The sequence below is a fragment of the Phaenicophaeus curvirostris genome, chromosome 8 (genome assembly GCF_032191515.1).
Source record: "Phaenicophaeus curvirostris isolate KB17595 chromosome 8, BPBGC_Pcur_1.0, whole genome shotgun sequence".
NCBI classification, from domain to species: domain Eukaryota; kingdom Metazoa; phylum Chordata; class Aves; order Cuculiformes; family Cuculidae; genus Phaenicophaeus; species Phaenicophaeus curvirostris.
The window spans coordinates 28165499-28191185 of NC_091399.1; the positions used below are offsets into that span (position 1 = coordinate 28165499).

At 50.6% G+C, this 25687-nt stretch overlaps 1 protein-coding gene across 3 annotated transcripts in view; it reads left to right on the forward strand.

Moving 5' to 3' along the window:
• RNF220 (ring finger protein 220) overlaps positions 1–25687 on the forward strand; it is a 229797-nt gene that overhangs the window by 65384 nt on the left and 138726 nt on the right. Inside the window, exon 2 of one of the 3 annotated variants that reach the window (XM_069862965.1) lies at positions 23687–23761. The exons of the other annotated variants lie outside the window; for them this stretch is intronic. Coding sequence (XP_069719066.1) covers positions 23687–23761 — 75 coding nt within the window. The remainder of the gene's footprint in view (positions 1–23686; positions 23762–25687) is intronic. 3 annotated transcript variants of the gene reach the window in all.

A 25687-nucleotide genomic window follows, 5' to 3' on the forward strand; every position in this document is an offset into this window, starting at 1 on the left:
TAGGTCATTGTGTAACTAGGGTCTATAATTTCTTGCCCATATAATTTACTGGTACTCCACAAGAAGACTGATATCAGCAGAAGAAACAGTTTTTTCTTCATGGAAGACCTTTATGGAGCCCCCCCAGAGCATCCTCTGGCCTCAAAGTGTCATTTTTAACCTGTGTCTTGAGAGGGAAGTGAGGGAGAGCCTGGTCTGTGAAGGACACATCCTGGACCTGCCGTTCTTGCAGTGGTAACTGGAGGAATGTGTCTTCCTTCCTCATGGGGGAAAGTACAAAACCATCTTGAAAAACTCTGGGTCAGGAGCCCCAGGATCTCTGATGTAAAATAAATGATTCTCAGGAGAGAGCATGTGTTCACCATGTTAGAAAAACAAACCCCCTGCAAACAGCACATACCAAACTCTGCCCAGAGGAAGAGACTTCAAGGGTGGATGGAGGGAGCAGTCCGATCATCAGAGCACAGCCTGCCCCCCTCTCCCAGGCTGGATCTTCACACTGGTCCGAGGAGGAGGCAGGAGGGATGAGGGCTTGTTTTCTCAGATTTGATTGGTTTATTTATCCTTGGTCCAGGCTCCCATCTGGTCCAACTTCAAACAGGGGTTGCCGCAAAGTGTGGAAGCCACCAAGAGAGATTCTGCAAACAACAGTTGTGCAAAGTATATAAATATTTCTGGACATAAAAATGACTATGTCTGAGGAGGGATTGGTTTGGGCTGGGATGGAGGGTTCCCCGTCCTGCTTGAGATAAGTCCTGGAGGGTGGCTGGAGCAGGGAGAAATGTGTCCTTATCTACAGTTTACACGTGCATGTGCAAGGGCAGAACCAGGCCTGCTGAGTGCTGCTGACTGCAGGAGGCTGTAAGGCAAGGAGAAGACAATAGGAATGTCTGTCTGTCTGCTCCTGAAAATGTGTGCGAAAATGTCCACTGATTTGGAGGGACCAGAATTGGATTGGGGGGCCAGAGCTGGATTTAGGGTTTTTAACTTATTGGAAGATCCAGCATGGTCTGTCTCAACCTTCAAAACATAGCAGCTGCATTTTAAAAGTTTGGTGCGGCTGCTGGACATGAACTTTTAATTAAAGATATTCTGTTAGCAATGGCCTTTTGTGTGGTTTGAACAGCAATGAGTGCCTGAGCCAGGATCATTGTGCATCTCAGAGTGGTGCAGTCAGTAGCTTTGGTACTGGCTGATGGGTTGTAAATCAGATCAGCTCACGGATTACAGTTTGGATGGCATCCCTTCAGGAAAAAACGGTAGCAACTGACATTATGCCTGGCCTAAGCCAATGTCTGCGTTGGTGATGCTAAGGAGGGTGTGAAGGCCATGCAGAATAATTGTAGCTGATGCTACAGTGAGGGAGCTGCAAACCCCACTGACAGCAAAGAAATACTGTCAGGGTAGAGAGAGGGCAGTACATGCTAGGCAGTGGAAGCTGAGGTGAGGGAATGGCAGGTGGCATTCCCAGATGCACTTCTCAGTATTCACGTGACGATCCTTCCTTGTGTGAGGCAATGTATATTCCTGGCTGGAATGAGGAGATGAAAAAGGAGTACGTAGTCACTTCTATAGGCTCATTGCTGCCTTTGGAAATGTTTGGAGGTGCTGGGTCTTGTGGGGTTCACCACGAGTGTGCCAGCCCCATACAAGGCATGCTCCATGCTGCAGCTCTGCTGGGGCTCAGCTGCCCATTGACCTCTGGCCGCAGGGACTGGAACTAAACTAGGCAGGACAAATCTCACCAGGTTAGTTGTTCTTAGATCAGACAAAGAGGAACCCAAGAGCAGATTTTTCTTGAGTTGGGTCCCAGTCAGGAGGGGACAGGGGAGTTCCAGATCAGTAGATTGACATCTGAGTGGTTTACATTCCCAGAATTCAGATATTTTAACTTCCAACTTTGAGGTGGCTCTTACTATCAGCACATCTAGATGTACTGTAGATAGCAGCATGAGTTTGTCCCCCCGTCAGAGGGACAGTACTCTGGGCGGCATGTGGGAGAACTCGCCTGCTAACCATGGAGAGAAATTACTTTGTTCCTGAGTAGCAGGATGGTCCTTCCTCTGCTGTGGAGCTGCCTGGTTTGTGTCCCCAGTCCTGCTTCAAGAGGAACATGGCAGCAGTATCCTAGTGGCATGGACTCAGCCAAGGGAAAAACAGCAGCGCTACCTAGGTTGGTTTTTATCACACACAGCATCAAGCAGCCAAGTTGGCTGCAAGGCACAGCCAGAAAGCCCCTTAGGATGCTGAGATTCTGCCTTTGTTTCTTTTCCTCTTAGTAGAGACCAAGATCAGCCCCACGTGAGCTCCAAAACTCACCATCCTGTGGCACACGGCTGCCTCTCCGAGACTCTCCTGCCCCACAAGTACCACTGACTTCCCACAACAGGACTCCCCCAGACTGGGTGCTGATCTGGTGGGGAGGGGTGAAGCCCTGAGAAAATTCATTAGGAAGGTCTCAGGGTCAAATTTGGCTGTCTAGGATGGAGAGCATCAAAAAATGTCCTGTCCGTGCAAAGCTCAGCCTGAGCCCTGGCCCAGCCTCCAGCAGCTGCTCTCCGCAGCAGCCCTTAGTTAAACCTGATCCCTTGCTTTAAGGGCCTGCCTGGCACTTAGTGGAGACCGTAAATAGCGATTTATAAACGATCTTCACGCCGATTCCTCTGCCGCTGCTCAGACATCAAAGTCTATAATTCACGCCCTCCCGCGTCCTGAGCCTTGCAAAACTGGAGCCTTTGATGTGAGCCCCCCCCTTCGCTACCTGCACACGGGGGCCAAGTCCGACTGGGCTATGGGCATGTGCACTGCTTGCAGCAAGGCGCCAGGCCCACTCTGCGAGGCATTTTATAAGGTGTCTGCTGTCATTCAGCCTGTTCCTGAGCCTGTTATCCCCTTTGGCGAGGCCGCATGGGACTTGTGGAGAACAATGGGAATGGACCTGCGGGGAGCTTGCTGGGGGCAGCATCCAGAAAGCACCTGGCCTCTCCTTTACCCCTTCCCCCCAGCACCTGCAAATTAATGGAAACTTCTCCTTCCAGTAGTGCTGCCTGTACTGTTTAACAAGTCCAACTGCGTGCTCTGAGGGCTAGAAACCAGCCTTGCTTCTCAGAGTGGAGGTGGCTCCCAAGACCCTTGCTCCAGCCCAGGGAGAAATGCTGGTGCAAGAGCTTTGTGGTGTAAACACGCCGTGATTGTATCTGAACCGAGGTTGAGAAGGAGTTTTCTGGCTCTGCAAGCAAAGGGTCTCCGAATTAGCCTCACAGGAGGGAATAAGGAGAAAGAAAATGTCCAGCTAGTTGTGAGATGAAGCTGAATCCATTCTAGGAAGTGGTGCTGTTGACAGCCTCTCAGGGCTCCTCCACACACCTAAACACACCATGAGCTTCTTCTAGTTTGCAGCCATCCTCAAGGTGGACTCAACAGCCCCACTGGCCTCTCTAGACATTGTTAGGCGGAGTTCAGTTTCATTCTTTTTATGAGTGAAGGCTGGCCTGGGATGTTCTCCCCTCTTTCCCTGGCCTCTATCTCACCTCTCCTGAGCTGACATTGCCCCATGTGGGTGCAGGAGCTCTTCTGCAGCACTGCAGTCAACCCCATTTGGGTCCTCTTTGAGCTCCATCATTATTTTCTGAAATCTTGAGTTGGATGTCTTGATTCTTTTCTGTAACATGGACCGTTTTCTCTTCCTTGTACATGCGAAACAATAAAACAACGGCTTAGCGCTGTGATTGGGCTGAGGTCTGGGGGAACTGTGCAGGACAGGTACCCTCACCAGCTTGTCAATGTCTTCCTCTTTCTTCTGCCTCTTTCTGCCTCTTTTTTTTTTTGCCCCTGAGGCTACAGAGAGTACTTTCAAGATGCAAAACCAGTGCAGGCTCAGGAGAAGGTACACACACCCCTTGTCACATCCCTCTTAAACCATTCAAGCACAACATGCTTGACTGTGAGAAAAGAGTGGGTTTGGGACCATTACCCTGCACACCTTCATCTCTGCCAGTTTCCCATAGAAGGGCCTGCAGGATCAGGCACCAGAGCTGGAAGGAACTCACATGTAAAGCACAAAGTAAACTCTATCCATAAAAAAGCTGCCTGGTGTGGTTAGAAGTACTATGTCGTACAAGCCAGACGCTGCAAAGTTGATAGAGGCATCTGGGGGGTTGGGAGGATTTCAATATATTTTGCAGCTGGTATGGTTGTGGATTTATTTATTTTATTTTAAGTGAATGTCTGTAGAAATGTATTGAGAGAGTCTTGCATGTGCTACAGACTGGCAAGTGCTGAAGAAAGGGCATGAATCATGTCACTCGGCTCTATATTTAATCATATCAAACTGGTTTGGTTCTCCAACAAGTCAACATATATTATCTGTGTAAAAAAGGCATTTTACAGGACTGGGAGTCTAAATATCATTTATAAATATTTAATTCTACAAGTGATCTTTGCAAAAGAAGGATAGCTCTTCATTATCATACCTGTGTCTATTGAAATATCACCATTATTTATCATCCACTGTTGGTGCAGTGTCCCGTCTGGGACTGGAAGAGTTATTTTTGACTGGAGGTCAGCATGGGGCTGGTCCCATTCTTCTCTCCATGTGAGGCCACATATAAAATGGGAGACCCGGTGCTGGTGTGACTCACCCCTGCCTCGGTCCCTGACTGTTCCATCTTGGAGACAAGGGTCACGCCACGGAGGTACCTAAGGTTGAATGAGCCTCATGTCACCAGGCATCTTTTTAGCCTGCATAACCAGAGCTACTGAAATCCTTGCCACATGTTGGAGAGCTTTTGTGGACCACTTATCACCCATCCTGCTGTAGAAGTGCCCTGCTTTAATCCAGCTCCTTTTATGTTTACCAAAGTGAACCAAAAAAAGCTTTGGCTGTCCCACTCAACCTGTCCTGATTGCCATCCCTGTCCTGATTGCCACCCCTGTCCTGGTTGCCATCCCTGTGGCTTTCTGCCTGTTTAATCTCTCTGACATTCAGCCCAGCTTTGCCCTGCTCTGTTTTGACTCCTGACAAGCCTTTCAATTTGCTCTCCTCTCTGAAGAGCTGAGAAGCCATTGATAGCTCTCCCCCAGAATTATTGAACCACAGTGTTGGATTTCAGGCCCTGGGGAGCAGCCCCGCACATGCAGGTCTCTGAGGTTTGCCATTGATCGGCCAGGCTCAGGTTCAGCCTGCTGCTGGCACACGCCTTTCCCCAGGTCCCCAGGCAGCCGTGGCTCCCTGCATGCTCAGCTTCTTGCTCTGCCATGGGAGGAGACCACTGTTTCTTAGGGCCAGGGCTCAAAGGATGGCATGTTGCCTCTGGGATGCGTATCTTGTACTGTTGTCCTTCCCGTATTTGGTAGGGGTGGGAGGAGATAACTTGTTCCTGACCAGCTTCCCATTCCTGACTAGCCTTCCAGCATAGGAACTCCAGCTCTTCATGTCTCCATGTCCATGAAACAGATGTGTGCATTTAAGGTAGCAGAGGTGTGCAAAGCACCCAGATCTTCTGTTGGAGCAGAGAGCCAGGGAGGGGAAAAAGAATTATTCTGCATAGAGAGTAGGAACCTCTGACTTTGCTCTTCTTGGAGAAACAAACCTCCCTGGAGAAGACATAGTGACAGGGAGTATCTCTTTTATACCCTGCTGGCATCTTGCCCCAGCTAGCTAGAACTTTCTTAAGTCACTTCTGCATGGTCTGATCAGAAAATGGATATTCATTCACACAAAATATACCCTTGGTGTTTTCATATACCATTGTGAATTGTTTTCCAAATACTACAGGAATGTGTGTAGACAGGATACAGAAAACCAATGGCATTTTTCACCATGTTTTCAAGAGGAACATTTTTCATCCACTTTTTCAGTGCTGCCCTTACAGCCACCACACTTTGAGAGGGAGCAGGGAGCAGGCATCCCTCACAAACCAGCTCATGTCACCGTGTGTGTCTCCTGGCACCTCTGTGCGATGCTGATTGCCTGGGAGAGGAGAGGTATCTTCTCCATCCCTCCTTTACCCACTTAGGGCATTTTTAGACCCTGGCCACTCCACGGTCCTTCTCCTGGGGGCTGGCAGGATGCAGAGGCATGACAGGAGCTGGCCTGGGAGCCGGAGTGCAAATGCATTTCAGTAGCCGGGGAAAAGGAAGGGCAAGTGTGGATTTTATTAAGTGATAACACATCTTCAAATCAGATTATGGGAAATTTTCGGGGGCACCATGGCATTGATTGGCTGGGCCAGAGTTGGGAGGCTTTGTGGGAGCACGTCACAGCATGTGCAATTGGATCCCTTCCATTAGCCTGATCAATAGCCACCGCGTGGGGAGGGTGGACGGGAGTGTGGACAAAACTGCATAAATATATATGCGAGAGGCAAGAAATCACATTACAGCCAAAGAATCCAAGCTCAACATGGGTAACCCTTTCACCCCAGCATGCAGGGCAGGGGGAGCATTAACCCTTTGAGGGCAACTCTGACTCCAGCGTTGGAGCAGTGGTTGACTGGATTGTGGCTTGGAATGGCAGTAAGAAGAGGTAAGGTACCACTTCCCCAGGCCCAGCTCTGTGGAGGCCAGGTGTGTTCCTTTGGCTGTGAGGAATCCAATGGTACATGCTCTCATGTGCATAAGGTATGACTGGGAATTGGGATTGTGAGCAGTGTATGCATGGCTTCTTTTCCAGCAATGTCTCCACAACCCTTTGCAATGCACAATTTATCATAGAATCACCAGGTTGGAAAAGACCCACTAGATCATTGTGTCCAACCATTCCTATGAAGCACTAACCCATGTCCCTCAGCACCTCATCCACCCATCCGTTAAACACCTCCAGGGAAGGTGACTCAACCACCTCCCTGGGCAGCCTGTTCCAGTGCCAACTGGCACGTGGTGTGGGTGATTTAGCATCAGATATCAGAGAAGGAACTGGCAAGGGGATGGAGAGTCACTGCAGAGCTGAATCAAGCCCAGTCAACTGGCCAGATCTTCCTCCATTGCTTCACTTCTTGCTGGGCAGCTTCAAGAGACTTGGAGCTATGGGCTTCTCTTCTGCACCCTCACGTGCAAGTGCCCACAAGAAGGCAGAGCTGGGTGCACCCGGTTTGTGGTAGCCTGAGGCCAGTGCAGGAGATGCAAGAAGGGAGAATGAACACTTCAGTGGGACAGAGAGCAAACTGTGGGCATTGTCTGAAAGGGAGAGAGGCAGAGAGCTAACACCGAAGAGAGAGACAACACATTTTTGAAGTCGTCTTCTCTGCTTCTTACATTCCTCAGTTTTGTCAGAACATGGGACAGACCTTGGTGTCCTCTGAGCCCATCTTCTTTATATCTCACTTTTGGGATTTCTGGACAAAATAAATGTCAGGGAAGCTCAAAAGTCTTCTCTCTCTCACCTGCAATGCGCTCCAGAGCCCCAGGATTTCACATCTCTCTCCACCAAGCCCCACTTATCACATTTCCAGGCCCTCCCCAGCCTGCCTGTCTTGCCAGTCCTCTTTTGACACTTCTAATTAGCAGACATTTAACACCTTGTTTTGCTTGGACTCTGCCTTCAGCCAGAAAACACATCGATGGCCTTTGACTTCTCCCCTGACCCTGGCTAACCTGGCAGCGCAGCGCTCTTGGCACCGCTCTGAATGCATCCTGTCCAATTTCCTCCGGCTGCCCTCTGCCCCCCTGGTCCCCATGGCCCTCCCCATCCGCACCAGGGCACAGGCATGGCCAGATACAGCATGCAGCCTTTCCCTTCGTAAGCGCTTTCCCGAACATGATTTAAAGCACTGAAGCAAGAAGAGGAAAAAAAAAAAAAAGACCTATAATAAAGTCAGCACTCTGCTTATTAAGAGGAAAAGGCTGTGCTTTACTTATACTAACATTAATTAGATAGATATATGGGGAGCAAAGAGGCCTCTAGGAGATTTATACAGAAGCCCTGAAGATGGATGTGAGGACTGACAGACAGACAGTCTCTCTTGTAGAGTGCCAGGAACAGGGTGCATGGAAGACAGTGATGGGGAGCCAAAGGAGCAGGAGTCTCAGGGATGTTTCAGTGCATGGAGTATGAATACAAACAGGGATGTTGGGACCTGCCAAAGACACCTGAGGGTGCCATAAAGCTGGATGAGGTGCAGATGGGGAGTACCAGGAAGGTTTCTGAGAGCATCCTCACAGAGGAGCATGTCTCCCTCTCCTGTTCCCCTCTGCGGTACCGTCAGGCAGGTCTAATGGCAGGCGAGGTCTTTCAAGCAGTAGTTTTGCCTTTCATGCTCCAGAATCCTGTACTAACCTTGATGCCATTAACAGATTGAGGAGACATTCAAAACTGTTTATTTTCTCTATGAGACTCTTCTCCCCCTGTTCCCTGCCTCCTGCATCAATCAGGTATTTTCCCAGCATTGAACAGACAGCAGAGCAGAAAACCCATTGTGGCTTTTTCACTAACCCACTGCAGAAAGGTGCTTGGTTAGCAACTGATCAGAGCAGGTCCCCTCCTGCTTGGTGCATCATGATGATATGAGAGAGCAGTCCCTTCCCCAACTGGCACCTTCCACAGCCTTGTGCATGCCACTAACACAACAGAACAGGTGACCATCTTCTTGTTCATTCTGGGCCTACCCTCATGACCATCTGGGCCATCTTTTTCTTCTGTTTCTGTTTGGGAAGGTGAGTACAACCCGTGGGTCTGGCAGGGATAGCTGAGCCCATGCCCTGTACATGCTCCACGTTTTTCACCATCCTTCCTTCTTCCTCATCTCTCACCCTGGGGAGAGCAGAACACTTCACTGGTCCTTTCCCACTAATGCTTCAGCAAGGTTAAGTCTGGAAGTACCCTGTAATACCTTTGGAACTGCTGAACTTTCTGCTTTGCCAAGACAGTTGGCGTCCTTGGGCTTTCTTTTCTCTCCTCTAAACATTTCTTTTACCTGCAAGGACAAGATCTGATTTAAGAAGGAAAGGAAGCTTAGCTGTGTGTCCTTGCAGCCTCCGTGGAGAGACCTCACTTGTACTGGGACTGCCAGGTGCTGTCACGCTTGTGAGGAACTTCCCCAGCCTGGAGAGCTGGCTGTCTCATTAAATCTCCATTCTGATCCGCTTTACAGAGGAGGCACTTCCCTACAGGGCTGTGTGGGGAGACTGAGACAGAGATGTGAGTTCAGCTGAGGGCTCGTGGATCCCTAGACTCATCAGCCCACCCTGCTCTTGGGTTAGGGCTTTGAAAAATCTTGTGGCTGCTGCTGACATGCAGAGGCTGAAGGCTCATGTCTGTGGGCTGCACCAGGGCCTCTCATCACGCTGTTCTCCCTTTGCTTTCTGATCTTGATTTCTCCATCCTATCCAGGCAGTGCCCCCTCCCCTCTTTCCCCCAGCCCGGGTTAAATATAGCAGCTAACTTTGGTGGTGATTAGTAATAAAATTTTAACAAGCATCCATATGAACGTCTTTCTGTCACTTTTATGAGGCCATTTACAGCAGGGAGATATAAGAGCACCTTAAATCTCCCCCTAACAGGAGGGGTCACGTCAGAAGGGTGAGAAGCAGAAGGCTCGGTGTTCCAGGTCACCTGCCTGGTTGTGTAGGTGCTCCCTGTCCTCATCATGGGATGGGTGGCTCCCCTTTGTGCAGATGTCACTGGCTTGGCCAGCTGCTTTCTGGACCAATCATCTGCTCCCAGAGGGTGGAAAAGCAGAGGGGATGCTTTGGGCTGACAGTGTGCAGGGGTGCTGCCCGTCTGCAGAGGAGCACAGCAGAGGGTTGGTGCTGGAGCTGGAGATGGGCACTGTGACATGAGGTTAGCTCAGATCCCACAGCAGGGCAGCTGCCACAGTGCCAAGTTGTTGTACTTAGACAAGTAAACTCCATTAGGAAAAAATGTTCACATCAACCATTTCCCATTCACCTCCCAAGCCTGCTAACAGCACAAAGGGGAATGGTTCCTGCTGCTTTGCCCAAGCCTAAATTTGGGACCTGGCTCTACTCTGACACCATCTACCTTTTTTAAGAAAGGCTTGTAAAAGCCATACGCCCTTCCCTGTTTCTGACCCATTTGGCTGCACACCAAGGGCAGAGTCTGCTTCTGCTTCCAGCAGTGCAGATCTCCCCTGCCCTCAGCGGCGTCACACCCGGTGTAAAGGGGGAACAGGATTGAGTCCCTGGTTGGCAATATATGTGTGAGCAGCCAAAGAGATCCTTTCCTGAAGTACAGTAGAAGGAATAAGACTTTGTGTTTTCTGCTTAGTTACAAGTCCCAGTTCTGCTCCTGTCCGTAGGCTTAATTTGTGAGCAGTGATACTTGAAAACTTTCTGCCTCTGGTTTTGCTCAGCATGGGTGTTGCATCAGGCTAGGACAGATCCTGAGTCCAGCCAGGCTTTGGGCTGACCACTGGGGACAACCATAGTTTCTGGAGCACTGAGAGTGCACAGGATTGTAATAGAATTGTAGAACTACTTGGTTGGAAAAGACCTTTGAGGTCAAACGTACCTGACCGCTGCTAACCATACCCCTGATCGCCTCATTTAGCCATCTTTTAAGCACCTCCAGGGATGATGAATCAAGTGCCAGCAAACCCCTTCAATGAAGACATTTTTCTCGATGTTTAATCCTAACCTCCCCTGGTGCAACTTGAGGCCATTTCCTCTCGTCCTATCGCTTGTTACTTAGGAGAAGTAGAACATTTTGCCAGGTGTGTTTCATGGTGGGAAGGTGAGAGCTCTTTCCACCCCAGGAAAGAGGCAGCAGCAAATTCCTGCACCTACTGATGTCCCCATGCACCCAGAGGAGGGCGGAGGGGATCAGGGACAGAGAGAGGTGCAGTCCCTTCCCCAGGGTCACACTTTGGCTTGATGGCAAATCCCAAAATAGAGCCTCTCTGTCCTGACAGCTGCCAAACCACACAGCTTCACAACTGCTCTGCAACACCCCTTTCTTGTGGGCGCTCTGTTTCCTGCACCAGGAGCACAGATCAAACACAGTTTCACCGAGGCTTTTAAAATTAAGAGACAACCCCCCCCCCCCAGGACTTGTGGTCTGAGTTTTGGGCAGAAATTTATGTTCGTTCCTTTTTCTAGTTTTGTTTCTTAAAAAAAGGAAACACACCTTTGAACAGTGAAATCAGAGAATAGGGAAGCAAAATATGTCCAAAATGAGGATTTGTTCATTGTGAGCAGTGCCTGGTCTCTAGTAAAGCGACATGCAGCCTCTTCATAGGCGGCACAAGCTTTACAGAAACAGCTACTTTTACTTAAATAATATACATTATAACTAATAGATGTTAGTTATGCAAACATGCATAACTAGTTTCCCAACCTCATATATGCTACCAAAGCGCTAACAGTGCAAGGCAAGTACAAACATCACGCGTGCAAAGGCAGGGGAGCAGATGCCTTGTTCTAGGTCTAGAGCTGGAATTATAATTTGCTGTTGCAAACCTGCTCCTTTCCAAGGAGGCAAGACAGAGGTGTCAGTGTCCAGCAACCCAGCAGAGCAAGCAGCAGGGGCGCTCAAACTCTTTTCAGTAAAAATATATAGTGTGGCCAAAAATAAAAGTAGAGGAAAAGATTGGTATGGGTTATTTTGGTTTTCTGGTGAGGAGGGCATAAGTGAATATGTTGGCTAATTTAGACTGCTACCTTTTGCTCATAAAAGGTGACTTTGAAGATTTCATTCGTGAGGATATGTCAGCTCTCTGGCTTTGACTAAGCAGGAAAATCGTTCTGCAGTGCTGTTGTTTCCTATGAAAAGCAAGGCTGTGTGACTCAGCAGCCCTAGCAGACAGCACCTCAAGGACTGCAGCCCAGTATCCTTCTCTGGCCACAGGATGAAGCGGGGCTAGTGTACAGGATGTGGGTGAGAGGAGGTGGTGGCTGCTGCCAGGCCAAGATGATGTTGGCACTGACTGTGCTTGGCAGTGGCAGAGGGATGTCCCTGCTTCTTGCTCCCATGCCACTCTGTTAAGTTTCCCTTGGAGCCCAGGCTCGCCCAGGGCTGGAATTTTGTTCTTTTTCCTAACTGCTTCCCTGGGTCTGATGAGATATGTGTATCCCTAGCAGCAGGAAGGACCTGATGTTCCCTCTGTGCCTCCCTACATGTTGCTACTGAGATGCTATCCTTGGAAAGTCGTGGTACTTCCAATGAGGTTAGTGAGCCATGATGTCCCGCACATCCTTGATGCTGTAAATAACATTATTCATCCTACACGTGCGCACATGCTCCCATCTCATGGCCACATGTTCACTGTGCATGTCCCTGCAGTCATTGATAGTGGCTGGGATCCTGGGTTCACCAAAGTGACTCGTTTGCAGGGTCAGGTTGCCTGGGCTTGGTAGAGGAAGGTATTTTGGGGCTCCTAGATGGATGGGATGCAGGGGATGGAGCTGGGGAGCAGAGGGCAGGGGCTGGCAGCCCTTATGGGCAGTGGGATGGAGGGGTAGCCCCGCTCCACGGGGTTAGAGCCTGCTCCGACAGGAGGTCAAAAAGGCAAAGTTTCTTGGGAGGTGAATTATCAGTGGGAGCAATAGTGGCAGGTCAAGCACATCGGTGCTGAGGTAATACAGTTAAGGTGCAGAGCCTTGGAGGGAGCCCGGCCGAGGAGTGCAGCATTAAAGCAATGAGCCCAGCTTAATCTGCCCCAAGTGAGGGCAGTGGGGTCTTTAATATTGTGTCAGGCTCGCAGGCCCTTGTTGGCGGGTTATTCTTCACGGCAGCTAATGCCACTGGGCTAACTGAATTAGCCCCTCCTTCCGCGGGGTGAGCATGGGGTTGCCGGGAGGGCGATCGTGCCTCGCAGCTGCAGGGAGAGCGAGTGATGGCCTGGAAATTCAATCAGGTGAGGAGCTGCCGCCATCCCCAAAGGACAGGGAACCAGATTGGGGTGGAGAACCCGGGACAGGGATGCTGGTGACTGGCTCCATGCTCTCCCTGGGCAGGATGCCCTCCAGGGGCTGCTCCCTGCGCTGGGTGGCATGTGGTTCTCCCCTGCAGCCTACTACTCTGCATCCATCAGACCTCTGGAGTCACCTCCGAGGAGAGCCTGTCCGTACCCATGTGCTTGTTTTCAACTTGTCCACCACTGGGTGTGGTATTCCCTTGCACATCTGTAGGGAAGCATGATGCAGGGATGTGCTGGGATGTGAGGTGTGTCTCCAGCCAGGCTGGGAATCCCTGAGGTCTAGCCTGCAGCACACTTGCAGCATTTCTGGTCAATGGGAGATGGAGGTTCACCAGCAAGAGACAGCCTAGCACAAAGAATTGGCAAGTGGATCTTTCTCCTGGCTTTGCTGTTGGGACAAGGCGCTCCTCTAACAAGCCATGAAGTGTCTGCACAATCCTCTTTTTAAAGCCCTGTGGGATGCACAGGCAAGGAGGATGGCTAAGGGGCTGGGCACAGCAGTAGCCCATCATTCCCAGGAGTCATTTTTTGTCCTTCAAGATAAGGAAAAGTGAAAATCTGAATCATGCAGGTATTTGCTTGCTGTCCTCCAAACCTACCACTGCTTTTTTGCTCTCCCAGCACCAGCAGCTGCTTTTTCCTTCATGCCTCAGAGGATACTATGGTCTCATGGACACAGAATGGCAGGACGTGTAGCAAAGGTCTGCTCCCCTTCCCTGGGGCACAGCCCCCATCTCCCCGCCACACCAGCCCTTTCATTAGCTGAAGCCACTGTCCCTTCTCTCCTGCTACTGAGGCTGATGTGGCCCCCTTTCCTTTTCTCAGGTGCCCCTTTTGATATTCAAACCTGCTCCATCTGCCTTCCCTCACATTGTTATAAATGGAGGCTTTGGCTGCCTTTAAATAGTCATATCTATCAGACAAGCTCATGTCAACCATAAATTCTACAGTAATGATGATTTTCTAAGTGGGTTGACCAAAGCTATTTCCGCTTCAGCCTCAAGTTACTGCACTTGTTCCCCCCAGGGGCCGGCAGCCTCATTTGTTGTCCCCCTAATTGTCATTTCTCCCATACACACTTGGGTAGAAGTTGGAAGGAAAACTAGCTCTGCCGACAGCCCCGGGCTGGGGCTCCCCCCTGCCCCCATGGGTCCCACCTGGGAGGGGATTTCAGCGGAGAAGAGAGGGCTGGAGGGGTGAGACGGCACCGGCTGCCTCTGACGCAGGCTGGGAGAAAGGCTGTAGAAGCCCACCATATGGATGCTCTTACCACTCCCCCTCCCTTCCCCAGCAGCATGAAATCGTTCCCCAACGTGTGAAAGCTGTAATTGCAGGTAATCTCCCTGCACCGCGCATGGTTTGAATTTGGCAGAGCAGGAATGTGGAAGGGAGAAGGGGAATTACTGCCCAGACACGCTGCAGGGCCAACATCTGCACGAGCCATCAGTGCATCTGGCCGCAGCAGCCTGCACTTGTAGCCCAGGCAGTCACTTCTTAGCCCATTAGGTCTGTCTCAAGCCCCCACTAAGGACAGGGCATGGACACTCTGGGACAGGGAAATTTAGGCTGATAGAGACATCGCTGCCTTAACCTGCCTTTTCTCCTCTTATTGGAGTGGGCACACTGACTTGGTGAGCCTTAGATTTTCCGTTTGTAAAATCGGTTAAGGCTGAAACGAGCACACCCTAGGACACCCATCACTAGCTCTTCCACAGAGGAAAGTGACTCTGGCAGCCTCTTCCAGGTTTGCCTAAGGTTCACCCTGCTTTGCAGCATCCCCCAGTAAGATGCTGGAGTGCAGGAGCAGATTTCTACCTCCACGTGCAGTTGGGCTCAGTGAGGGTCTCTCCCTCCATTCTCTTTCACTTGAGCACAGTCCCAGAGCCAGTAACCTTTCTGCAGAAATCCTGCCTTGAGGTTCAGTCCTGCAAGTCTGAGCACTTCTCAGTACTCAACCCCTATTGCAAAGCAAAGGATTTCAAATCTGCCTTGCAGGATCAGGCCTTTGCAGAGAAAAGCAAGGCAGGACAGGCAAAGTGGGACTCGTGCTGTCAGTACCAGAGGGTCCTTGTTGCCTTCAGGTGCCATGAACCTCAGTTAATCTGCTCACACTGGGTAGAAGCGAAAAGCTCCCATCACATCAAAATGAACCCTTGGTAATTCTTTGCATTTCGCCACCGTGTCCCGAGAAGCCAATCCTGCACACTGGGAAGACTGCTGGGACCCAGGAGGAAGCCGGGGAGATGGGAGAGCACTGAGAGGGGCTGTGGTCTTGGGGAAGGGGCCCTGCCATGTCCAATGCCTTGTTTCTATGTGCAGGCTTGATTTGATCTGCCAGTGAGAGGGTGGGACAAGAACTGGAGAGGTTGTAGATACAGACAGGCAGGTGGCTGAAGATCCACCTTCTACCACGCTCTGAGACAAGGGCTGGTTCCAAGGAGCACTCTGGCAGCGCCTTGTCCCTGAGGCAGCCAACCCTGCTCTGTCTCCTTGATGGAAAAGACCTGCTGCACCTTCTCATTCTCAAGGTTTCCTTGGGAATGTGCACGATCAGGGTATAAATTTTTGCTGCTGTTGAGCTGCCCCGTGCTGGGGAGGGGATGCTGGGGGAGAAGATGTGGTTGCTGTATCTCTTCCTATATGTGGCTGAGCACTCCCCAGTAAGGAGTCCGCTTGGGGCTGACCCAGGAGCAAAATCATCTTCTGCTCAGTCACTTACAGCCCTCCTTGCTCTCCCAGCCCCGAGGAAAGCAGCCTGACCTCTCTTAACAAGAAGGCAGACGCAACCTCCTCCCCAGGCGGGCGGCTTCCTAGATAACCCCCTGGCTTTCTGAGGGCAGTGCAGGTGTCAGAGGCATTGTCTCTTCAGAAATTAATTTTCCTGTCGATTTCCTTATTTCTCTTAATTGATGAGGGGCAAGTCTTAGGCGTGTTGCCAGCGGCACCAGCCACAGCCTCCCATAGGTATCCACAGAGCCACAAGCACTAGCACCGAGGGCTGGGGAGTGTAATGAACTCTCAAAGGACTCGTTGCAGCTCAGCCCGTGCTCTAGATTAGCTGAGGAATCATCTGGCCCAGCTATTAACTGTCCCATTTAACATCATAAATTATTAACCTAATTTTGAGGAGGGTTGGTGACGGATCACACTGATTTTGTCAGCTTTGCTGCAGCCTCTCAGAGAGCTCAGGAAGAACCCAAGCTGGGGGGATCCTCTGGTGGAAATGGGAGATGTCAGAGCTGTCCCTAGGGATGAGCAAAGCCACCCATGATCAGCTTTAGGTTCAGCACCCCTGCACCCATGTGGGACACAGCCACACCTGGGTACAGGTGCTCGAGACTGCTTACTTAGTACCTACATGTGCCACACACCCTCAGTGCAAGCCACTACCAGAGATGCTTTTAGCTTGGTTAAGCAGTTAACAGGATGCTCTATAGTTTGTACTGGGGTCAGGTTTTTCTTCCTACGCTTGTAGACCAGAGCTGGTTCCAAAAGTTTCCTTCCTAGGAAAAGTTTTAAACAAATTAGGGTGGAAAATGAATTCTTTGGTATAAAAGTTTAAACCGTTCAAAGGCTTTTTCCAACCAATTGAAGTGCAATGAAAATTTAAGGCATATCATCTTTTCTTTCCCCTTTATCTTTCTTTGAGAAGAAAGATGCGTGCAAAAAGAAGGGGCTGAGAATTGCACTCAAGCTAGTGGTTTTTTTAATTGAGTGGAAAAATTTTGAAGTCGTTTGGTCTGTTGAAAAAACCATACAAACCTAAAGGAAAGCAAGCTCTGAAATCCTTGTAAAACGCCTCTTTCATTCTGGCATCACAAAAAGGACTTTTTGTTTCCCTCTGAGCAGCTGTGCTGCTCGGTGCTGCCTGTCCGAGGTGTGGGAGTGTGCGGCCCCGAACTGGCTGTTTGTGTGTCCCACAAAGGGTGATATTTGGGATCCAGCATCACTCCCAGCTCTGCTCCCCTTCCCTTTGAGGCTGTGCGAGGTTCAGTGGCTGTAAGACTGAGTCTTGCTCTCTGCCACGCATTTCTCTGGCTGGAGATGCCTGGGGGTTCAGGATCAGCAGGCTGCATTGCTGGTAAAACAAACTCCCCCAAACCCCAACACAAGCACAAAGATTTTCCTTTGGTTGTGATGGGGACATGGAAAGGTGTCAGTGTGTGTTAAATTGGCAAGAGCCTGTACCACTAACCTGCCTTGAGCACCCACCTACAAACCCAAAGTGCCTGTAGCTCATAATATGGTCACTGCCCCTTAGAAAATGAAATGGGAAGAAGCATCCAGCATTTTCAGGCCCGCTGCGTTGGTGCTGTCACACTCCCCTTGCTTTACACACATGCAGAATAGAGAAAGCACAAGGAAATTGCCTTTACCGGAGACCCGAACCTCGCAGCGCACACGTGGTACAGACCCACACAGGACTGATGCCCAGCACGCGGTTATAAAATACAGCGCCCTGCAATAAAACATGCACTGCTAGTCTATATATTTTGCAATCCCTTTAAAGATTTTTTTTTCTTTAAACCCTTCACCCCAGCTCCCTCCCCACTCTCCCCCCAAAAAATTATTATAAAGAATTATTGCCATTAGTACGTCTTTCCCAGTGAAAGGAGAAAATCGCCTCATTCATAATTTATACCCTCAATTACTATTAATAAAGAAATATTTCAGCAGAAAATCGCCTGGGAAAATTACACGTAACATTGCATTAACATTCTATTTGAACATTTTCATCACATTTGTTATAGAGTTAATAAGAGGGATATGCTCCCCTGACTTCTTCATGAAATTATGGGTTGCCTATGATAGTTTAATCTTTTAGACTTTATATAATATATTCACTTTACTAATTGAGCTATCCAAGGAGCAGTTAGGGATGTTCTTAAACGTGGAAGACAAAGTAATCAGGGCCATGACTTCCTGATGAGAAGATCTTCTTCCGGAGATGAGGAGCTCCATGTGTGAGGAGCACACGCGTACGTGTTTGTGCGCGGATGTGCCTCTCCATTAGCCCTTCCCTTAATGACCTGCCTGCACTTGGAAGTGAACGTGAACAAAGGGAGGTGATTTTTGGACTGGTGGAATATACCTCAAAAGCTCTGGCTGTGTTTCAGAGTGAAAGGGGTTCTGGTGAACATGATCAAGCTCTTATTTCAGGAATAAGAAATGCTCACCATGGGGGGTTTCTTGGGAGCAGTACTTCGTATAGACAAGCCTTTATAGGCTCAAATTCACCCCACCCACAGATCATCTCCAAAATTCTGGACAGGCAGCTGCACCGGGGTGGATATCTCGTCTTCTGTTTTCCCTGAAGCTTCTGCTTCAGAAGGTAGCACCGTTTGGGGCATATGGTGCAGAAAGGCTTCTTCCCACCCAGGGTACAAACAAACCTGAAATTGGGCCTGAGGCAAAAATTGTGGTAGGTGTGAGGGATGAGGAGGTGTTTTGGAAGATGGGCACTGCTCAGGTGCCACCACAGGCATCACTCCAGACAGTTTGTTTGTCTCCAAAAAGCTTGAGCAACAGGAAAGCCTTGGTAGCTCACTCTCCGGCCACTGCACTTGCAGCCAAGTATCTTGTGCCACAGCTGAAGCCTTAGTTCAGTCTTAGCTGCTCTTGGACCCTTCCTTTGCACAGAGGTAGCATCAGGCATCAAGATTTGAGCCCCTCATCCAACTTGGGATCTAAAAATAGACCTAGGGTCTCTCTGTGAAATTCTCCTTATCCCTCCATGTGCACATGAGGTGTCTCTCGCCATGGAATGTGATCCAGAGCTCTTGGTTTCTAACAGGAAGCTTCCTGAGATGACAGCAGGCAGTGGTTTGGACCAGGACCATGTGGAAGAGGGCTGCATCATCAGCATGCCAGAAGGTTACTCACTCATTAAGCCTAAGTACATGAGCTGCAAGCAGGTGCAAAGAGGGATCCATCACTGCTGAGCAACAACCCTGCCACCGGAGATGAAGACAAATCTCTGTTAGCTGCCCCTGACAAAGGAGACTGAGGGAGCATAGGATCAGCTGCTTTGTTTCACATCTGCAGGGTGCTGGTGTGCCCTCTGCAGCCGCTGAGACCAGACACAGGCAAGGAAAGGGTGGCAGGACACACGGTGGGACACAGGCTCATGGGTGAGGATCCACAGCCACCTCTGAAACCACTCTTGTGATTCCCAGCCTCTGCAAACCAGTGGTCAATGCTGACAGCAAGCCAAAGGGTTAATGAAAAGCTTTCGTGCATTGAGATTCATTAGCTGGGACTCATTAAACAGCAAATAAGAGCCCGGATGTTGCCAACTGAGACCTGTTTGAAGGCAACTCCAGTGGGTGAGGGGACCTGGAATAGCAGGAGATTCCCCTGCTGGGGAATCACTCCCCAGGAGACCACTGCTGATTCATCCTGCCAGAGATGGGAATCAGTGTGGGAAGAGTGTGAGGAGATGGATGTGTTCAGCCACATCCCCAGCACTTTAAGCTATATTCACAACACCAGTGATGCATTGGACCTGGCCAGGCTCAGCTCTTCAGACCCCTGGTATGAAATCCACTTCTGTCATGAGGAGGAGAGGACTGAGCTCTTGCCAGCTCTGCCCTCCCAGCCCATCAAGGAGACAAGGGTAGGTGTGTGACCACTTGATCACATGGCTCTCCGTTGCAGTGGAAGATGTGGGGAGCAAAGTTGCATGAGAAGGGCAGCTCCATTAATGCTTTTGTGGTGGAGCACGATTCCCCCTGAATGGTTTTTCATGGGATGTTCTGCACCCTCGTTGCTGATGCTGTGGCCACCACTACTGAGCCACACTGAGCAAGCAGCAGCCCATGCAAACCCACATTTCCTTGTAGCTTTCCCAGATGGACAGGAGGCCACAAGCTTCCCTGTGTGAGAAACAAGGTCCTGGGCATCTTTGCAGGGACCACACAGGCAGCCTGGGCACACCAAAGGCCAGGGAAGGTGAAGCATGGACTGTCCACCCTGGGGATGGCCACTGCCTGGTCCTAGGCAGGATGGACCACGCTGTAAACAGGACAAGGCTTGTAAACAGTGCTCCAGCTGGGATAAATTTAGTCCGCTGGGGTTGCAGCCCTGGCGCGGCAGGACACAGTGTCAGGGCATTGTCGAGAAGAGAAGGGGAGAAAGAAGCTGAATAAACAAACACAGCTTGTCCCCTTTTTTTTTTTCTGTCCCAGCGTTGTTATTTCAGCCGGACAATTGCCCTGCAGATTGAGGGAACAGGCTGGAGTTCAAGTGAATGCAGCTTCCAGTGCCTCCTTTTTTGCATTGTGTTTTCACTTGGGAATGTACCCTGGCATATGTGGAAGGCTGTTCATACCTGTGTGTCTAGCTAACTCCGTGGATGCTCCATGGCATGTCTGTGGGCTGGCCTGTGAGGTCATGGGCTGCTTTGAAGGCCAGGTGAGGTTCAGTAACTTGGTGTTGGCTTTCACGTAGGACTTTGCTTTCTCCAGCGCTCAGCCCAGAGTAAGACCCGGTGTCCAGGAGCACATGTACAAGATGGTCTGTGCTCCACATGCATCTGTACGTGCCTCTGTAAGCCGAGCAGCCTTGGAGGTGTCTCTCCATGGCCAAGGGGACACTGTAGAGGTGAAAGTCTTTGCAGGACTTTAGGAATGGGGCTCAGGATTCCTGGGGATTCTTTCCCTAGTTTTGTCATGAGGTTTGGAGAAGTCATATTCCCCTGACAACATCATCTGTGATGTTGGGAGCAAAGGGTATGGATCATCTCTGTCAGACCTGCTCTGTGAGGACCTAAGTCTTTTCTAAAGGCCGTGTTTAAAGGCAGCCTAATTTTCACGTCTTAATTTTATTTTTCTCACATCTCTCTCTGACACACACATACACACACACTTCTATTGGAAAAACGATTTTAATACCCATGGCACATTGTCCTGGTGTGATATAAAATCCAATGACATGTGGCATTTGGAAAAGGTCACTTCCCCCATCAGGATTCATTATCCTACCTCAGCCCAAGAAGCCAGGGGGTTGCCCCCACCTCCACAGACCCCTTGCCCCCTCCCCAGCCGCGGTGGGCGAGCAGGGAGAGGGGATGAGGCACTCAGTGGCCACGTCTTGGGGACGAGGCACTCAGTGGCCACGTCTTGGGGACGAGGCACTCAGTGGCCACGTCTTGGGGACATTGGCAGTGTCAGGGCAGTCCCTGCAGTGCAAGTTCTTGTTTCTCATGGTGATGTCCTTACCCTTTCCAGTGCCTTCATTTTCCCACCTGCTGTAGAGCAAGAGGAGTTACAGGGACATGCTGTTGGGAAGGCTCAGGCTGCAAAGCAAGCTCCACTGGGTGCATGAAGCTCAATTTGGCTTTCACTTGCCTCCTCCTGCTTGCTGCTGCCTCTCTGTTCCCTTTCAAGCAGGAGCCGGCTCTTGCGATGCTCTCGCATCTTCTGCATGGTTGCAGAAGGGGAACACTCCCCTTCCCTTTTTCACTTGTTCAATTTTTTGGCCGAGTTGCTTGGGAAGTGCCCTTCCACATTGATGCTCACCACCACCTAGGCAGAACTGAGAAGAGAAAGTAGAGGGGACATGGAAAGCCCAGCTCCTCACTAGCTTCCCTACCAAGCATGGGATCTCTGGCTGCTCCACGCTCAGTGCCCCTTGTCCTGGGGGCAAAGCAGCAGCTCCCAGAAAGCTGGAGGGGCCCTGCTCTGTCTTTTTGGCAACTGCCCACACAGGGCAGCATCCTGGGCTAGAAAGCAGTCCCTGGTGCGTGTTGCTCTAGGTTAGGAGTGGAGGTTGCTCACAGCAGGGCAGGAGTGACAAGCTGCCCTGGGGAACTTGCATGACATCCCTTTCCTCAGATTTGGTTCTGCTCAGGCTTCCCCAGGACCATCTTTGTCCAAGTGTATCCACCTCTCTGTGGTGTTTCCAGCCCGACGTGAAGCTGTTCCCTGGAAGAGCAGAAGGGCACAGGAAGGACAAACCTGCTGTGAGGCCACCAGGAGATGCTCAGGGGATGCAGAGCACAGGCTGTTCCCCATCGAGTTGTCCCATGGGCACCAGGACTTCTCTGCTTGGTCAAAGTCTACTCAGGGCCCCTTGGCAAGTTGTAGCCCTGTTCCCCACCTGCAGGGGAGAGGAGAGGCAAGGGTGGGTGCACTGAGCATGCCGTGGGCTCAGGGCTGTGGGTAGGGCAGGAGGTGGGAAGCAGTAGAGGTTGTTCCTGGGTGGAGGAGGATTATTTTTGCAGCAGGGAGTGGGATTTTATTCCAGCTGAAGATGACTTCTCAGAGTGCTGAGGGTGATGGTGAGTGTAGCCCCTTCCTACCATATAAACACCAATGAGTTATGGGTACCCCAGCCTCTAATTATGCAGTCAGCCCCAAATAGGCTGTGTCTAACGAGGCTGACAGACTAATATCTCAAGAGCCCTTAATGCGTTATCATCTCTTGCTGTATGACCTCATATTTATAACTGCTCTGGTGGGAGGTTGAGAAATGTCCTTCTCTTCCCCCAACCCCCTCACCATCTTTCCCTCCCCCCAGAGCAGCAGCTCTTCAGCCTCATCTGTTAGGATCAAGAGGAGAGAGACGACTTTGCTCCATCCATCATGAGCGAAGTTCGCGCTATTAGATGATTAAAGACATTTTTTATAATATTTGGAAGAGGCTTTGAAATGTCTCTCAAACAGTGTGATTAATGCCTGCTTAACCCTTGCCTGGCCAGGATGGTGTGGTGGGGAGGGGGGTGCACACCAGGGCAGGGCTCCCCAGGCATCTCAGCGGTCGCCTGGCCGTTGGGCACCCCAAGCCCTGACAAGGTGTGATTCATGAGTGGGAGGCACCTGCAGGAAGCTCCGGCCTCCAGGCAGTTCCTAATGCACCGGGGACTTGGTGGTTTCTGAGGCTGCAACTGCCGGGGCAGGAGGAAGCAGTGCCTGCCCCCATCCCCAGTGCTTACACAAGAGGCTGTGCTGGTCTGCGAGCTGGACCATGCAATGCTGATTGCTGTGGGTTTCAAGGGAGGGCAGGGAGAGGGGGTGAGCAGCCATTCCATGCTGGCCTGAGCTGGTAGAGTGTTCACTTTCCCCATTTCCCCTTCTTTTTCCCCTGCCTCTCTGGATGGCTCTCTCTTAGAGGCAAGCCTCTCCAAAAAAAATAAAAAAAAAAACCCTATGGGCAACTGGATGGTCCAGTAGGATCCGCCTTTAGGATGTTTTACCCCTGCTCAGAGTTTGTTTATCGCTGCTCAGAGTTTCCCCTCAGCCTCCACTTCTCCAGGCTAAACAACCCCAGCTCTCTTAGCTGTTCCTCATAAGGCCTGTTCTCCAGCTGGTGAGGAGGCTCTTCTCCCAAGTGACAGGGGACAGGACGAGAGGGAATGGCCTCAAGCTCTGCCAGGGGAGGTTCAGGCTGAACATTAGGAAAAATTTTTCACGGAAAGGGTCATTGGGCACTGGAACAGGCTGCCCAGGGAGGGGGTTGAGTCACCTTCCCTGGAGGGGTTTAAGGCACGGGTGGATGAGGTGCTGAGGGGCATGGTTTAGTATTTGATAGGAATGGTTGGACTCGATGATCTAGTGGGTCTTTTCCAACCTGGTGATTCTATGATTCTATGATTCTATAAAGAGCCGTGGGGATGGTGAACACATTGATGCTAAATTTTGTGCTGGTATTACCTAGACTGGTACCTGCCAAAGACCAAATCAACGATGTTCACTGCTGTTGGTTCCTGTGGGGGAGTGGAGATTTGGCCTCAGATGGGGGAAGGATGCCCGCCTCCTTTGATCACAGACGCAATGTTTCATAATCTCAATTTCTTGTCAATTAATTGCCAGATAGAAGCGACAACCAAAGAGGGCCCCAGGCGTCTGCAACTGCCACTCATCGTATGATTTTAACTCTCCCCCTCTGTAAGTTTGCATTATTTTCTTGTTGTTGTTGTTGTTATCTAAAGAAACCTCCCCTCCCTCCCCCTCCAAAAAGCCTCCTAGAAATCCCCAAACCCTTGTCAATGTGGTTTTCAATGTACAAATAGCTGAAAGGGGTTAATGCATGATTAATAGGTGGTTTATTAAAATGGTTAATCTGTCATTACGGAGTCCAGATGATCAATAGATTTCTAATAATCATGGCTGAAAATCATCTTTAGGGCCACTGCTTATGGGCTTAAGACCCAGGGCAAGATGCTTAGGGGATCTGTGAATCTCCTGTTAACTCTCTGTAGTCCTTCTACCACCTGAAGTGTGATCCCAGGCCTCCTGCAGCCAGAAAAAAAGCTGTCACAGGACTGCATGTACTGCTATGGTTACCATTCACCTTATTATTTGTGGGTATTAAAATTGTCACACCTGAGCAAGAGAAAAGGGAAACGGAAAGAGAGAGAAGCTAGGAATGCGGTGGGATAAATGTTCTTTGTTGTGACCATCAGCAGCACCTGCGAGGGCTGAGGCAAGAGCTTGGCTGGGCTGTCTCCAATCTGTGAGTGCTACTCCAGAGCAGCAAGCGTTGTGCAAGCATCACTCCAATCACAGCCTTGCTCCTTCACTAACGAGATTTGCCTCACACGTCATGGGGATTTGGGGAGGTTCCAGCTTTGCATGGAGGTGAAGTCATGTGCCTGATGTGAAGCAGGGTATCAGCAGCCAGGGAACACCAGCCCGTGTGACCTGAATCCCATCCATGTCCTCAGCCTCAGAAGCTGCTTTCTTGGCAGCTGGATGGTGTTGGGTCTGGCTGACCCAGCCCTTTGGGGTGCCTGGTCCAAGCTGCTCTTTGATAACTCTGGTGCTACCATGACAAATCCCAGAGACACTGAGCTGCCAACTCCCGCCGCAAGGTCTCTGCAGGAGGAGGTGGTGTTTAGACAGGCTGACATGGAAGCTGCTGAGCCAGTGCAGGGTTTCTGAGGTCACACAGGAGGTCTGTGGTGGAACCTGGACAGCAATGGGAAGCACTGCAGGAGCACCATGCTCTGAGCATGAGGCTGGGCAGCTGGCACCAACAAGTGATCCTGGAGTGATTCTGGGAGCCTCAGCACTCACGCAATGGAGACCCAGACCTGTTGCAGTGAGCGGAGCAGATGTCAGTGTGCTGGGACCAGTCCTGGTAGCCTGAAATCCCTCCCTGTGCCTTCATTTCTCCCTCCCTGAGATATATGTGTGCAGGACAGGCAGACTTCTGTGCAGCCCACAGCACCACAAGGTTGGAGACACTTCCATTTGGAGGCTGCTGGGATCTGATGCTGTCTGCTAATTTGGCCATGCAGAGTGCCTCTGCCACAGCCCCTCTACCTCCTCACCCTGCATGGAACTCGTCCCCGCTCCACTCTGGGCTCTGCTCCCTGCCCAACCCCACAGCCTGTGCAAGGCTCAAACCATAGTTCAGGTAAAAAGAAAGCAAACTCATACTGTTAACTTTCCCCTTCTCATCCCTGCCTGTCCTGCTGTCATCCTGCTAGCGCTGGCTTGAATCTCTCCTGCCTGGTAAGAAATCCCAAGCCTGCTCCAGCTAGTCAGTGGGTGCGTGCCTGGCACGGGGATCCCAGCCTGCAGGGAGGGTATCTCTGTCTCCAACTCCCACCCCCACTGGTGCTTGGTGAAGGGCTGGGTGGAGATTTTCCAGACTCTCTGCATCCAGCCCTCTCCATCCCTGCCTCATTGCTTATTTCTGGGCCATTACGTTCGACAGGGAAAATCTGTTTCTGTCCAGAGCAGATCCCCGGACAGTCTCAAACTTCTGAGGATTTATCATCCTGAGCTTTTGTTTGTGGGTCTCCAGGACCCTCTGCCCCACAGCTGAGCCCAGATTCTTCTTTCTCTCCGCCACAGAGCCTCTTA